At 48.1% G+C, this 16,034-nt stretch overlaps 1 protein-coding gene across 1 annotated transcript in view; it reads left to right on the top strand.

The window, feature by feature from the left end:
- The window catches only part of ZFC3H1 (zinc finger C3H1-type containing), an 830,061-nt gene that overhangs the window by 199,196 nt on the left and 614,831 nt on the right, over positions 1 to 16,034 (top strand). Inside the window, exons 14-16 of the mRNA XM_078673923.1 lie at positions 10,445 to 10,576; positions 11,045 to 11,596; positions 12,562 to 12,671. Coding sequence (XP_078530049.1) covers positions 10,445 to 10,576; positions 11,045 to 11,596; positions 12,562 to 12,671 — 794 coding nt within the window. The remainder of the gene's footprint in view (positions 1 to 10,444; positions 10,577 to 11,044; positions 11,597 to 12,561; positions 12,672 to 16,034) is intronic.

Below are 16,034 nucleotides of genomic sequence, written 5' to 3'. Positions count from 1 at the left end.
TGCGATTTGTTTCTTCATCGAGGATGTCGTCGAGGAAGACAGGATTTAAACAATGTGGGTCTTGTGCCCGCATGATGTCAATCACTGACCCACATAGCGATTGTTTGTGGTGTCTGGGTTCAGACCACACCGTCAAGAACTGTCGTTCTTGTTTTAAGATGAACCCAAAGGCGCTTCGAGAGCGTGAAGCAAAACTACTTCTCGCGAAGGTAAAGGGAAGAGATGCTGGGAGATCTTCGAGGTCGACGTCGAGACGCTCGAGATCGAAACAAAAGTCTCGATCGAGGTCGGCGTCGAGGTCCAGAGCGGAGTCGAGATCCAAGGCGAGGTCGAGGTCCAGAGAGAGATCAAGATCGAGATCGAAGTCTACTTCGGGTCACGCTTCGGGCTCCTCGAAGAGAAAGCACAAGAGGAGGAAGCACAGCTCAAAGCATCATTCGGAGAAGGAATCTTCAGATTCGAAGAAGTCTCACAAACACCATAAGGACTTCGTTTCTCCTTCTCCTGCTCAGTCCATCGGAGGTTCCCCGACTCCGGAACCGGATCCGGTATCTTTACATTCTTCGGAACATGAGGAAAAAGAAGAGGTAGTTCCTAAAACTCCGACTCCGATGGAGACTCCTGTGGACCAAGAGGGTCAGAATGAACCTGTGTCGGATCGACCTCCTTTAGAGCATCCGGTAGGTTCGTACCCTCCCTTTCCTGGTCCTGGTCAGGACCCCTCGCATTTTCTCAATGCGATGTTTGGGGTGTATTCCAGAGCGATGTACCCCACTGGAGCACCTGTTGGTCCCATGGGTCCATTATCATACAATTTGGGCATTCCTCAGTCTTACGCCCCGGCTCCATTTATGCCTTTTATGCCGGCGCCTCTTACACCTTGGCTCGGTACGGCACCACCGAGGTCTTCGACTCCGCATGCGGCTTCGCCGACTCTGGATCGACCTCGTAGTTTGGATCGAAGTTCCACACCTGTCCGTGAGTCTCGTCCTCCGGTTGCCCCGACTCCTCGCTCGATGTCGAATCCGGCTCCGTCGGAGTCGTTACCGAATCCGTCGACTTCGAATAGAGTAGTCGAGACGAAGGGCTCGGCGTCTTCTGGAAGAAAAGGGAGATGAAGATTCAGATGTGGAAGAGGGTGAACTTCTTGATCATGATGATGACTTTGAAGACCTACGTGATGCTAGTGGTCTGGAGCTCTCTCCTGAGTGGGGTTTACCTTCAGCTTCTGATGCTCCTTCTAGGGATGTGGCACCTGTAGGAAGGTAGATCCCTGACTATGGTTGCCCCCAACTTTTTGCCTGGTGTTTTGCTGGTTTTCTGACTTAGTTGACCTGGGACCCTGCTATTCAGGGCCCCAGGCCTACTGCTCTCTCTGTAAAATGGATTCCATGTACCTTAGGTACATATCTAAATTGGATACTGAGTCACCTTATCAGTCCCTGTACAGTGTACCTTAGGTACCCAGGGCATAGGTGTACCCAGGGCCTACCAGGGGCTGCAGCATGTATTATGCCACCCCTGGCTGGCCATCCAAATCTGACACAACTGGCTGCTTGACAGCTGGGGCAAGGTGGTGTAATCACCCTTTGCTTTAGATATAGTATACCTATATCTAACCCTAAAATGGACACACAGATCTCCTATCAGTCACTCCTATGGCAGGCCTTAACAATCCTGAAGGCAGAGTGCTTGGAATCGTGTGAGATGGTGCTCTGGCATGAGCTGAGCCTGTCTGCGGCTTTCGGGATCCATCCCTTAGCCGTTTCCATGATATCGCATACCATATACTCGTAAGTGCATTATAATCCTCGCTGTTATATGCCAACTCTGGTATCGCTTTATCAAAACATGTCGAGTAAGGTGTCATACGAATTGGAATACTAACTAACCCCTCACCAATTCTGGTGACGGGGTTAGCATTCCACCCTTCTAGAGGGACACGACATGTATGTAACCTGTAACCCCGGTTAAAGTCAGACAGAGCCTTAGCATCCACAAAATGGATGCTGCCACCGAGACACAAGTCTGCCCTCCTGCTGCTGGGAGTCCTCCCAGAGCAGGAGGCAAGGACAAAGGGTTTCCTGCCAGGGGCGGTGCCAGCACCGTCCCAGACAGGGTTTTGTGTATTCCAGGTAGGCAGGGCTACAGAGGAAGGTGACTGCAAGTGGCACCCCGGTGCTCACTGTGCATAGGCCGGCTGAAACCAGTTCCAGGGGCACTCCAGCCCCTGGCCTGGGGAAAGCCCGCCAAAGGAGAGGGGTGTAACCACCCCCCTCCTGGTCCCACCCATAGGGCAGGACTTAGTCGCGTGCCAGCCCCCTTTTCCCAGATAAAGGTAGGAGCAGGCCCCCTTCCAAATTAGATCTTTGGACTCAAGATACCACTTTCCATGAAAGGACTTCACGATTTCTTCCTCAAGATTCTCCCTTGTGGCTAAGGAGTAGTCACCCTGCATCCGCAGGCACCCTCCAAGAACACTGCGGTCTGCTGCACGTCCTTCCTCCGGAATCCGACTGCCCAGCTCGACGAGACCCGGCTTCCCTGGCACCTCTGACCTCTACCCACCTCTACAGCACAGCTGAGAACCGTGGGTGCGACGAGACCTCGAGGGACCGGCCATCGCCAAGACTGCACGACTTCTGCACAGCAAGCCCACCGAGTAATTTCCTGGTGAGTGCTTTGGGGTCCGAGAAGCCCCCGCCCTGAGCAGCTCCAGCACCGAAGAGCAGCCCCCCAGCATCTCCACGATCGGCGTGGGGCCCTTCTGCTTTTTGCTGCTCACCGCGTTGTTTGGCTACTAGCCCGCTGGCTTGTGCCCTTCCGAACGACGCCCGACGACAACACTGCTGCTGGTCTGGTTGCTCCAGACTGGCCCTTGCTTCCCTCCATCGGAGAAGTACCCTGGACCCTCCTGGTCCGGCTAAGACGCCATTTTAGGTCCACCGCGTGGGCCTTGCATTTGCCAAGACTTGTTGCCCAATCTTGGGTCCAGCGACGTCGACAGCAAGAACCTTCGTGGGACAGCTCGCACCTCCATCCTGGTCGCCGACAACGCCTCCTGGTCCGAGAGACTGCAGAGCCCAGCAGCGCCCACTCACCTGACTGCGGTGACTTCGCCCGGTGCCATCCTGGTGCCCACTTAATCACTGGCTAGTGATTCAAGAACTTGGTCCCCTCTGCTTTCAGGTATTCTTCTTCCTTGATCCAGGCTTGGATCCATCGAACTTTTCTTCACTGGTCGCCTGCCAGCAACTTCCTTCTTCCAGGCTCCTGGTCCGGCACGAGGATTCCCGACGTCTTTTCAGACCTATGCAGCTGCAGCCCCTGGGCTAGGTAACTTCGGCATTTCGGTGCCCCAGCATAGCCTCACTATCTAAGGGTCAGGATCCACTGTCGTTTTCTCCCTACCAGGTCGGGTTCGCCCGTGAACACTAACTTTGTGAATTCTAGCTTCCATAGACTTTGTCCCGCATCCCGCGTGAGAGTGCACACTCTGCACCCGAGTTCCCTAGGCCTCCTGCTAGTAATCTAAAGGTTCAGTAGTCCAGTCCTAGCGATCCCAAAGCCTCTGAGAATCGTTACTTACCTGCTAGTAATTCGCATTCCACTTTTAGAGTATATGGTTTTTCGTGCCCCTCGGGCATTTGTGTATAACGTGCTAACTTAAGTATTTTCATAAGAGTTTTGTTGTGTGCTTAGCACCCTGTCCTCATAAAGAGTACAGGGTTGTTGTGATTCTAATAAATACATTGTTTATTTTCATAACACTTGTGTGGTGTCCTTTCACTGGGTGTTCAAGGGGTAATGTGATGGTAAAACAGCTGGCTTAACACGCCCTCTAGAGTCTTAGCCTTAGACTGCTCGTATCCATGTTACTAGGATAGCTGGTCTATAAGGTTGACTTACAACCAATCATCAATAAGGGTTGTCTGGACTGATATATAGTGATCACTAGAATAGTGAGCACTGCACATCAGGCCAACTTCTCACAGCACCCTATCACGTCGTTATTAGGAAGGCTGCAGATCTTCTCAACTTGAAACAAGCCCAACATACTTACTGAAGTTTTGCACTCTCCCTCTTCTATTGTTGAACCTACGTTACCGTTCACTGATGCCTTATCAGATCCAATAAAAGAGATCTGGAAGAGACCATTATCTGCTCCTGCGGTTTCAAGATCTGTTGCAAGGCGCTACAGGGTGGCTCCTGGTGACCCTGAGTTTCTTTCTTCGCACCCCTCTCCTGAAAGTCTTGTAGTGCAGGCGGCATGTTCTAACAGGGCTGCAGGCTCTTTCCCTCAAGTGCCAGCGGACAAAGACTCAAAAAAGTTGGATCAGTCTGCAAAGAAGACTCTCTTCAGGGAGCATGGCTCTTAAATCCACTAATGCTACTTGTCTTTTAGGAAGATATGTCCATGCATTGATGGATTCTGTGAAGCAGTTATCATCTAAGCTTCCTGAGGAGGATAGAAAGAACTTTAATGAGGTGGTCTCAGACACTCAGGCTGCTGCACGCATGGTTATTCAGAGTGGCATGGACACGGTTGATTCTGTTGCCAGGATTATGGGCTCTTCTATTGCGACCAGGAGGGCCGCGTGGTTAAAATCCTCTGATTTCTCTGCGGATGTGCAATCTACGTTGCTGGACTTGCCTTTTGAAGGGACTGGCCTTTTTGGTAAAAAAGCGGATGTCGCCTTGGAAAGGTTTAAAGATAGCCGTGCTACTGCAAGATCCTTGGGTCTCCAGATGAGAGGGTCGACAACTAGAAAGTTTAGAGGCTTTGGTAGATCCTCTTTTCGTCCCTTCAGACAAGGCCAACAGCAGCAGCAACAGCAGAACCCTCTGTATAAGTCCTATAGAGGTAGACAGAAGGGTCGTGGACGTGGGCGTCAAATCTCCTCTTCCTCCACTTCCTCCAATAATACCCAACCCGCATCAGCAAAGCAGCCCTAGATCCACCATTCTGGATCATGTGGGGCCAGTAGGGGGTCGGCTTACTCATTTTCTACGAGATTGGGAATCTGTTACATCAGATCTTTGGGTTCTCAATCTCGTGGAAAATGGGTATGCACTTCCCTTTCAGGAGTTCCCTCCCAATTACCCTCCTTGCCAAGGTTATTGTTCGGAGGACCACCTGCTGCTCCTGCAGGAAGAAGTCCTGGCTCTGTTCCGAAAGGGTGCAATAGAGGTGGTTCCAGAGCAGGAGAGGGGTCAAGGGTGCTACTCCTGGTATTTCTTGATACCCAAGAAGGATGGCAGGCTTCGGCCAATCCTGGATCTCAGGATTTTGAACCTCTATCTCAAACAGGAGAAGTTCAAAATGCTCACCCTTGCTCAGGTTCTTCAAGCGCTGATGGAAGAAGACTGGATGGTGTCGATCGACTTGCAGGATGCGTATTTTCACATCCCCATTCTGAAGTCACACAGAAAGTATATCCGTTTTACCGTGGGATCGCAGCACTACCAATTTGCGGTCCTTCCGTTTGGGCTTACTACTGCGCCTCGAGTTTTCACCAAGGTGATGGCAGTGGTGGCTGCGCATCTCAGGAGATCGGGGATACCTGTGTTCCCCTATCTGGACGACTGGCTGATCAAAGCGGAGTCGCCGGAGAAGGTGCTCCATCATCTGCAGGAGACAACTCCGTTGTTGCACAGGTTGGGTTTTTCGATCAATGTACCCAAGTCTCACCTGGTGCCCTCCCAGCGCAACCTGTTCATAGGTGCGGTACTGGACACTACTGTATGTCGTGCATTCCCTCCACCTCAAAGGATTCACGACATACAGGAGATGATTCCTTTATTCTACAATGGAGCGGTTGTTCCAGTACTGAAGGTCCTTCGTCTGCTCGGTCTGATGGCTTCTTGAATTCTGTTGGTCAGTCATGCACGCTGGCACATGAGGGCACTCCAGTGGTGCCTCCGCAGGCAGTGGTATCAACACAACGGAGATCTCAGGGAGTCAGTGAGGATCTCCAGAGAAGCTGCGGCGGATCTGTCTTGGTGGGGCGTGGAAGGCAATCTGTCTCAAGGAAAGCCTTTTCAACTGCCTCCATCAGTGGCCACAGTGATAACGGATGCATCCACTCTCGGGTGGGATGCTCATCTGGGGGACCTGGAGGTCAAGGGCCTTTGGTCTCCAGAAGAAAGGTTGCTTCACATCAACCTTCTGGAATTGCGGGCGATACGTTTGGCGCTCAAGGCCTTCCTCCCTTCCCTTCGCGGTCAGTCAGTTCAAGTCCTGACGGACAACACGACCGCGATGTGGTACATCAACAAGCAGGGAGGAGTAGGGTCGCAGTGTCTCTGCAGAGAGGCTCTGCGTCTCTGGTCCTGGATTCAGGACCATCAGATTTGTCTGATGGCAAATCATCTGGCCGGGGTTCTGAACGTTCGTGCAGACAGTCTGTCGGCAGTTCTCTGCCGACCACGAGTGGAGGCTTCACCCGGAGGTGGTTCACGACATCTTTCAGATGTGGGGTGCTCCTCGGATGGACCTGTTTGCCACTTGCGAGAATGCTCACTGCCCGTCATTCTGCAGTCTCCAGTATCCGTTGCAAGGAGCCTTGGGGGACGCGTTTCAGTTGAGTTGGGGATATCAACTCCTTTACGCGTTTCCTCCCATACCCTTGATTCCTCGGGTTCTGAGGAAGATTCGCCAAGACCGGGCCCAAGTCATATTGATCGCCCCGGATTGGCCAAGAAGGGTGTGGTACACAGACCTTCTCCACCTCTCCTCTCACCCGCCGCTCCGTCTCCCTCACAGGGCAGACCTCCTTTCTCAGATGGAGGGGCAGGTTCTACACCCCCCACCTCCAGACATTACACCTTCATGCCTGGAGATTGAACGGGGCAACTTGAGTTCTTTTTCTCTCCCTCACGATGTGGTGGATGTCATTCTTTCTGCCAGGCGTGACACCACTAAGTCCATTTATTCCTATAGGTGGTCTAAATTTGTTTCTTGGTGCAGGGAGAAGGATGTTGACCCTTTGAAGGCTCATTTATCTGTCATTTTACAATTTGCTCTTTCTCTGGCGCAGCAAGGTTTTGCTGTGGCCACGGTCAAGGGGTATCTTTCGGCCTTATCGGCATTTCTCTGTTTGCCGGATCAGCCCTCTCTTTTTAAATCTCCGGTGGTTTTAAGGTTTTTGAGGGGTCTAACAAATATGTTCCCTCCTACTCCTTTTGTTCCTCATTGGGATTTGAATCTTGTGCTGACCTTTTTAATGGGTTCTCCCTTTGAACCCTTGCACAAGTGTCCATTGAGGTTTCTTTCTTTTAAAACGATCTTCCTCGTTGCAATCACCTCGGCAAGGAGGGTAAGTGAGCTTCAGGCTCTTAGTTCCAAGCCCCCATTCCTGACCATTCATCCCTTCCATCTTGGACAGTCCATTACCCTTCCTACCTTCTATCCTCCCCCTCACCCTTCTAAGGAGGAAGAGAGACTGCACCGTCTGGACCCTAAGAGGGCGGTGTCTTTCTATCTGGACAGGACTAAGGACTTCCGGGTGGACGATCAGCTGTATGTTGGTTTTGCTGGCTGTCGGAAGGGCAGAGCGGTGCACAAGCGCACACTTTCCAGGTGGATAATCCTGTACATCAAGATCTGCTACTCCCTTGCGGGTAAGGACCCTCCTGAGGGTATTAGAGCACATTCAACTAGAGCAAAGTCTGCAACATCTGCTTTGTCTAGAGGTGTACCTGTTGAGGACATTTGCAGAGCCGCGACTTGGGCCTCCCTCCACACTTTCGCGAAGCACTACTGCTTGGATACCGAGGTGAGGAGGGACGGCCACTTCGCGCGCTCTGTTCTCCAAGATTTCCTGGTATAGCAGAGTGGTCACCCTCCTCTGGGAGTGGGGACTGCTGTGGGACTCTATTCACAAGGTGAGGAATCCACACGGCAGCTGTATCTATCAGAAGAACAAGTTACTTACCTTCGGTAACGCTTTTTCTGGTAGATACTATATCTGCCTGTGGATTCCTCACATGCCCACCCGCCTCCCCGTTGTCCACTCTGCTATACCTGGTTTTATTGTTTGTATATATTTTGGGTTTTGATACCTTTGTTATGCACTGTGTGCTATGATGGTTTGTATGTACTGTGTACATTGTATATATGCATATTTGCTGTCGTTGGCCGTCCGTGTGCCTCGAAGGCACGGAAAAAAGGGCGGAACTGACGTCATCACGCCGACGTGGGCCTAATAAGGAGTCGGTGACGTCAGACGGAGTCGCGCGCGATGCCGTGCTCCTATGACGTCGTCCACGCCGGCGTGCTACGAAGAAAAAATTCCGAACGTTGCTGACGCAAGGGGGATATTCACAAGGTGAGGAATCCACAGGCAGATATAGTATCTACCAGAAAAAGCGTTACCGAAGGTAAGTAACTTGTTCATCCGGTCACAAGGCGCTTGGTACCACTGGTACCTTTTACAAGGGACTTGTATGTGAGCCTGAAGTCTCCCAATTGTGCGAATGGGCACTGGGGAACCTGGTTAGCAGGTACCCAGTGTACACTCGATCAAAGATGCATCAGAATCGGGCAAAAAGCTTAAGGAAGGGAGTGCAATTGACACCCACTTTCCTACAGCGACTACTTCAGTCAGAGCCTCAAATGCCATAGCTATCCTGGGGATATGTGTCTGGCAGATGTGGTCCGACATCTCATCTCTGAGTATCTTCCTGAGGACATAAAAAAAGAGGAATGAGAGCCTGTCAGAAGGTAAAAAGGCGTTGACCTGCCATTCGATGGAGAGTATCTTTTTGGAATACACGTTGACGACATATTGCGGTCGATAAAGTCTGAGACACATGGCTAAGTAGCTGAACAACTTAATACAGAGGAGATTACAGTCCTTTCGAGACAGGGGCTGTGGCCTGTATATCTCCCGACCTCCGTTCCAAACGCGGTTTCAGCCCTACTCTAAACAGGGTTTTTGCTCGCAGTATTCAGCTCCATCATAAAGGTCAACCACAACGTCCACATCTTATAGGCAGCTGGAACTTTGCACATCAGCAGGCGTAAAATGAAGTACCACAGGCTTCTCACCACAGTCCCACTTCAATTTGGTCACAAGTTATTCCAGCTCTTCATTCAATGGAAGCTCATAATCTTCCGACAAATGGGTGTTGGATGTATACCAGCATGGTTGCACCCTCAAATTTGTTCAGAACCTCCAAATGTTCGTCCACAGAAGACACCCCATCTTCTACTTCCAATTCTCAAAAAAAGTCAGATTGCTCCTCTCAAAAGCCATAGAGGAGATGCTGCACAATCAGCGCAACCAAGGTTTCTGTTTCCACTTATTTCTGATCAAAAAGTTGTCTGGACAGTAGAGGCGAGTAATTTATCTCAGGTTATTGAACAAGTTAATAAAAAAAACAACCTTTCAGGAAGCTCTCACTTCTGGATATTTTGCAGGTGATGGATACTGGGGACTATCTTTCTTCCCTGCATCTACTGCACCCATATTTTTACGTGCCAATAACCATGCTGAAGTTCAGGAGTAAATGAGGCAGGCCAAATGTTAAGGTCTGTCTTCCGAGGGAGGCTGGTGTTCACTTTTCTTTCTGACTGCAGTGTGGGATTATTTATGTGACAATGTTGCGGTCAACTAGTTATTTTTTACTAGCACACAACAGCATTAAAATGTCAGTAAATTAACTTTACAAATATTTCAGAATATACTTGGAATTCGGAAATCCCAAATAAAGCACATTAGTGCAAAAGTGTGGTGGAGACACATTTGAATGGAATCAAAACCGTCAATACACTAATGTCTATTTCCATACATTATCGTTGGTGCGCTGTTAAGTTTTATCAGTAAATTCTGTGCATGTTATGGTAATGTCCATTGAAAATGTGTTGTCTGTAATGGCAGTAAGATAGCATACATGTATACTCCACTCCATGCTAATACTCTTTACTCCACACTGCTCAGTCACTTTGTCCAAGTGACATTTAAAATAGCTGGATGGTTCAGGAAACATTGTGCCATTGTCATACTGATATTTAAGTGCATTGGCCCCTTTACATCACTGACACTTGATGTCCGTCTCTGCTCCTGTTGAGATCAATAGCAAACTACATTGTGAGAACTGAGGCACTTAAGCTGCAGAGGATGCAGAAGCACAGCTGTATACCTTTCAGTTTTTCACCCATCTAGTTAAAAGTTTAAAATAGTTTGTAATTTTAAAGAATGATTTGAATACAAAGCACCAAGTTAGTAAGATTTTGCTTGTATCCCAGTACTCCTCTTTTATGTTGCATGGTGGCTGGCACTATGTACGACTGAGCCGTGATAGTGTTTTGATGCAGAGTGATAACTTTTTTAAATGGAGTACAGTTAAAGTACACTGCTAATCTGCATTACTTCACCATACTATTAGTTTTTTGAACACCAAAGGGAACAGTATTGCTCTAAATGCCTTTTATTTTCAGATACACAAAGTCCAGCAGCGTGTCTTAGTCAAGAAATCTCTGGCATTAAAATATGGTGAGGAGCTTGCTCGAGCAAAAGCAGTGGCCAGCCAGGAAATTGGAAAAAGAAAACAGGAGCAAGATAACTTTAGAGTAAGTTTATGGAAACCAGAAACCTTTGTTTTCAGTAAGCACTTTACCCAAAAGAATTCTGACAATCCTTATGGAATTGTAAAAAAATAAATAAACCCCCAACACTTATGGATTGTATAAGAATTCTTTCTCGAAGACTTGGTTTATAAATTGTGTTCAATGTGCTCCAATCTAGTAATCAGTGTTTCATGACATTAAAGTGTCATAATGGGGAGAGGCGTTGGTCTAACGGCTACGGCGGTCGACCTCCAATCTAGGGAACTGGGTTAGAGTACCGGGAAGGACATGCAACATCCTGTGATTGTGGGCAAATCACTTACTCTCCCTGTGCCTAACAAAAATGAATGTGTCCTCATGTAAAACACAACTGGTGCTCGTGTAAAGCGATGATGCCCGATAACTTCGCCTCAAGTTTGCTCTATATAAAAATGTTACAATTAAAAAAAGAATCTACTTTTGTCTCTACAGCCAAATAAAATGTTCAAAGTGGATCACTCTCCTGCGTCAAGTCCGAAAAAGAATGCAGCTGAATTAATCGCTTTGGAGAAAAAACGGTTACAGAAATTGGAGTACGAGTATGCCCTAAAGATTCAGAAACTGAAAGCGACTCAAGCTTTGAAAACGAAGGAATTGTCACTTGAAAGTCCAGCTCTTGAAGAGCCTGCATTTGTACTTCCACAACCTTCACTTCATGACCTCACACAAGACAAGATTACTATTGACACTGAAGAAAATGATATGGATGATGAAGTACTTTCTACCTCAACCAGAGAACGAAGGCGGTCTTTTCGAGAGTCCACCTCTTTTACTAAGCCTAATCTAAAGCACACAGAAACTCTGCTTAACAAAGAAGCTATTTGCAAACCTGCTAAAAAGGCATCAGAAACACCTGAACTGTTTCATGGTTTGAATATCAATGAACTGAAGAAGCTCCATGCTAAAGCAGAGAGTCTAAAGGAGTTGTTGGCAAAAAGCCTTTCCCTGACCGTGCCACCGACAGACAAGCATTTGTGTGGAAAAGTAGGTGTGCTTTCTTTACTGTTCTGTTTTTACTTTGTTGTTTTTTTAACCCTGAAGTTCTAGTATATTACTACAGCATTCATAACTGCAAAAGGAACATTTAATGGACAGAACAATGTCATACATCCACCCCAGTACAGAGTTCTGGACATAAATCCATAGTTTTTTTTGCTCACCATGCCATTCCAGTTTGGACCCAGCCATATGCAAATCAGTCTTGACCATGTGCCCAATGGGAACAGTCTAGCCCCAACTGCATTGTCCAGCATTCCGTCGATCAATTGTTTCTTTTGCATATGTCACCCTAAGTGTGAAGGGTATGCCCAGACGTGGGTCCCGTGCTCACTGCACCACTGGATTCAAGCTGGCCTGGCTAATTAATGGTTTATGCCCTGAAACTGGTCCCAGGATGCTTGTTTCGGTTCCAGTGAGGACCTGGCTTGGCAGTTCGGGCTGGTCTGTTCTCCAAGGACCAGGGTCAAGACTGATTTGCATGTGGCTGGGTCCAAACTGGGGTGGTGTGTTGAGTAAAAGAATGAAGGATTTTACCCAGATCCTTGTGACTGGGGGTGAATGTTTGCATTGTCCAGCATTCAGTCCATCAATTGTTTCTTTTACAGCGTTCATAACGTCAAACCGTTTTGGTGATTGTCGCACATTTTGATATTTACTCAACGCACTGAAGTTTTATTCTAGGTTACTATATTTAGCAGTAGGTGTGCTCCCATTAGAGTTTTAGAAAGTGATTTATCATTTTCTCTTAAAGGATGTTTGTAGGTCTAAAATTAGCAAAGGAAAACGTTTTTCAGATGTGTATTCCTGAAATTATATATTTTATGGTTAAGCAAGTAATAATGGTCCCATGTATTCTGCTAGAAATAAACCTCAATAACCCATCATTGCTTTATTCCAAAGATAAATGTTTGCTTTAAGTGAGATTAATGGCTTTGTTCATTACTTCCCAGGAAATTTCTGTAAATATGGATATCGTTACAGCGCACACCAAGCATACTGAAATAAAACCGTTTCCTTTTGGACCGTATCATAGTCCTCTCCTATTTTTTAAATCATACAGGTATGCAGTTTTCATTTTCTCTTACAGTTTTGAAGTGGCCATGTAAGTTAATCAATATATACATGTGAGTATTAAAAGCCTATTTAATTGTACTTCTAGTTTCCGTACTCTCCAGTTAGCCTATTCCAGAACTTAACTACCTGATCATTTCTGGATAATATAGATAAAATTGAAACTGACATACATCTATGCCCAGCTATCAATGTTAACATCTGATTAGCAGACCTACTTTTAAACAGGAGTTTTTTCTCCCCTTGACTTTGAGCAGACAGCCCTTCAAGTTTTTAGAATCCCCCTACACTTAAGCCTTACTTAAATTCTTAATTGTATAGATTCCTCATCCCACCCCCAATGAAGCTACGAGGGAGACCTCCTCTTTTGACATGCTTAGTCCATCCCGCTTTTTGCCTGGAAAATGATGTGGTTTTGATTTACAGAGTACAGGGTCCCTGTTGACCAGGTCACCTGTGCCAAAGCCCCTTTCCTAAAACTGTACCACGATTGGCAGTACTTCAGAACCCCCTGTAAGTCCCTAGTAAATGATACCCCTGGTACCTATGGCATTTTGACTGAAGAGGATCCCTAGGGACTCCCCACCAGGGCCATGCAAACTGCCTCTGCAGCCTGTACACCTTGGTGCAGAGAAAAACAAGTCTACAGGGCACACTGCTTGTGTGCTATGTCAAGCAGCATTGTCTAAGGTATAGGTAAGTCACCCCTCTAGCTGACGTTACTAGGCCTAAGGCAGGGTGCACTAGATCTCAGGTATGGAGATATCTGTATGAGCAGATATGCCTCTACAATATTTAAGCCTATTCTTAATATTGTAAGTGCCAGTAAAATCATAAAAAATACATGCACTGGCAACTCTACAACTCTGGTTGCTCGGCACAATGGTGGCTGCCTAAACCCAGGAATGTTTGGTACTAAACAACTTCTCATAATAAACCCACACTGATGCCAGTGTTGGATTTATTAGAACATGTACCGAGAGGGCACATCAGAGGTGCCCCCTGAAAATCTGCCAACCCTGGTTTGGTCTCTGTTTGGCTTTAGGTGGCCTGCCACCACCAGACAGGCTTCTGGAACCCTGGGTGGAGAGCCTCTGCTCTCTGGGACCAGAAACTATGCAGATCCTGGTTTGAGGTGTCACATCTCCTCACCCAGGGTGGGCCCAGTGCTCGAGAGGAAATCCTCAAAGGACTGCCGCCTTTGTAATGCGACACCCAGCCTTTGCTGCTACTTGAAGATGACATCCCCCAGTTTACACCCCCACGTTGGGTGGGAAAACCTAGAAGAATGGGAGGTGTTCCCACCTCGGCCAACTCCACCCCTAAGGTGGGGGAGGTGAGGTGAAGCACATCTTTCAGGCCACACCATCTTGGAGATCCAGCCTATCCGACTAGGTCTATGCCCCCTCCCACACGACAGTGGTGTAATTGAGGATGTAGGCACCCCAGGTTAGGTGCCCATTGGCTCTACCTGCTACTCCTCTAAAACGCCCCTAAATCTCCTATTTTGGTGGCTCCCCCATACCTGGAAACTAGTTCACTGCCGACTTAAGCTGGACAAAGATGAGACCGTGCAGCGAAGCCTGAGATAACTACTGAGTTGCCCCAGCCCTACCGGCCTGTTCCAGGTTAAAAGACCCTGCGAAGATGATCATGCTTGTCATGCAGCCAGCGACTTTCAGAACGAGAGGAAGACGGCCTGCTCTTTGGCAAAGACCAGAGACTCCCGAGAATAGCAGCTCTGTCCCCAAGAAACCTACGCAAAGGTCTCCGGTGCCCTACAGATATGAGAGTCCTGCCCACTCAGCACCAGACACCTCCAGTCCCTGTCCAGGTGGACCACTGATCCAGAACAGGAGTGGTCAACCAACGCTGGACTCAATGATGACACCTGCAGCCTGAATCAAGAAGCTCCACCTCACCGCAACCTGCTCTGGTTAAAAAAGAAAAACCACAAAAACAACAAAAAAATAATCCGAAATCTAAAGGCACCCCTGCACTTGAAGCCCCTGGGCAGCTAAACTGATGGTTCCCCTATGACCCCCTACATGTCTACGTACCTCTTTTGTTGGTCTCCCTCCTGCAATGTCCAGTTCAATGCCTGCAGCCTGTTTGTTGAAGCAAGTTCTCCATCAAAAAGCATTGATAGCCCGATGCTGGAAAGGCACCCTGCATCCAGGGGCCACCTCTGTGCCGTTGATGGTAAATGTTTGGTGCTGCTTTGTGGCCACCTGTGCTTGCTCTAACCCCCAAAGTTTGGCTCCTTCAATCAATTTACTTACTTGCAAGCAGTTTTGTTTTAAGCACCCGTAGTCTCCATTGAAATGCATTGGCTGTACTCCGATTTTGACTTCTGCACTCGTCCTCCCCTGTCTGGCACTCCTGTGTTAGGCCTTAGGCGGCTTGCCCACACTACCACTAATAGAGCACTTTGGGTTGTACATTGTGCCCTGTACACTTCTGAGGATTCTCTGGACTCTATGCACTGTATAATCACCTTGTGGTATACCATATACAGAGCCAGCTTCCTACAAGTAGTTAAAAGATGTAAGTGGATTATGCACCTCCCCAGATCCTTTTACTGAGGAGAGTGCATCGTTTGTTGATGTGATTATAAGGGTGGCAGTTGTCCTTGGACTGCAACTCCTCACAATGAATCTTAAAACAAACGTTCTAAAGGAAATCCTTCAGCAATGGTCAGGCTTATACCGAACGTCTCCTTCCGTTTAATGAGGGCCTGACAGATTGGCGCTTGGGCAACTTTAGCAAAACCATGGTTCGAGGCATGTGGGCTGCTGAATTCATATCTGTGCATAGATCGCCGCCTAGTGTTGGGTCCGAATGATTGCACATTGTTGTCCTGGAAGAGTCTTCGAAGTATCACGAGATAGGTGGCTCCTCCCCTGGACTACAGTGCGCATGGGCATCTTCATCCTCGGATTGTTTTTTTCCGCCATTGGGTTCGGATGTACTTTCCTTTACTCGAAGTTCGGAATCGAAATTACACTTTCTAGAGGCCAAAAGGCCTTCGGTATCGTCGGTATTGTCTTGAATCTGTGCCGACAGACTTCTTTACAAACTTTTACAACTTGGGACGTCGAATCGGGCCGCGGGCCTTCTCGGCGCCACGCGACCAGTCGTCGATGGAACGGAGCCCATTTAAAAGATGCCCTCTTTGTAACTCTATATACCCACATATCGATAAGCACCCCGTATGTAACAAGTGCTTATCTCCAGAACATAATGAATCCGACTGTCTAGCCTGTGCCCAAATTCGTTCCAAAAAGACACTTCGAACTCGACGGGCCGCTAGACTAACCATGCAGAAACAAGCACCAGAGCCAGAAAATAT

Source organism: Lissotriton helveticus, chromosome 1_1, assembly GCF_964261635.1.
Source record: "Lissotriton helveticus chromosome 1_1, aLisHel1.1, whole genome shotgun sequence".
In the NCBI taxonomy this organism is placed as follows: domain Eukaryota; kingdom Metazoa; phylum Chordata; class Amphibia; order Caudata; family Salamandridae; genus Lissotriton; species Lissotriton helveticus.
Note: the sequence above shows the minus strand (reverse complement) of the source record. Positions and strands in the feature narration are given on the sequence as shown.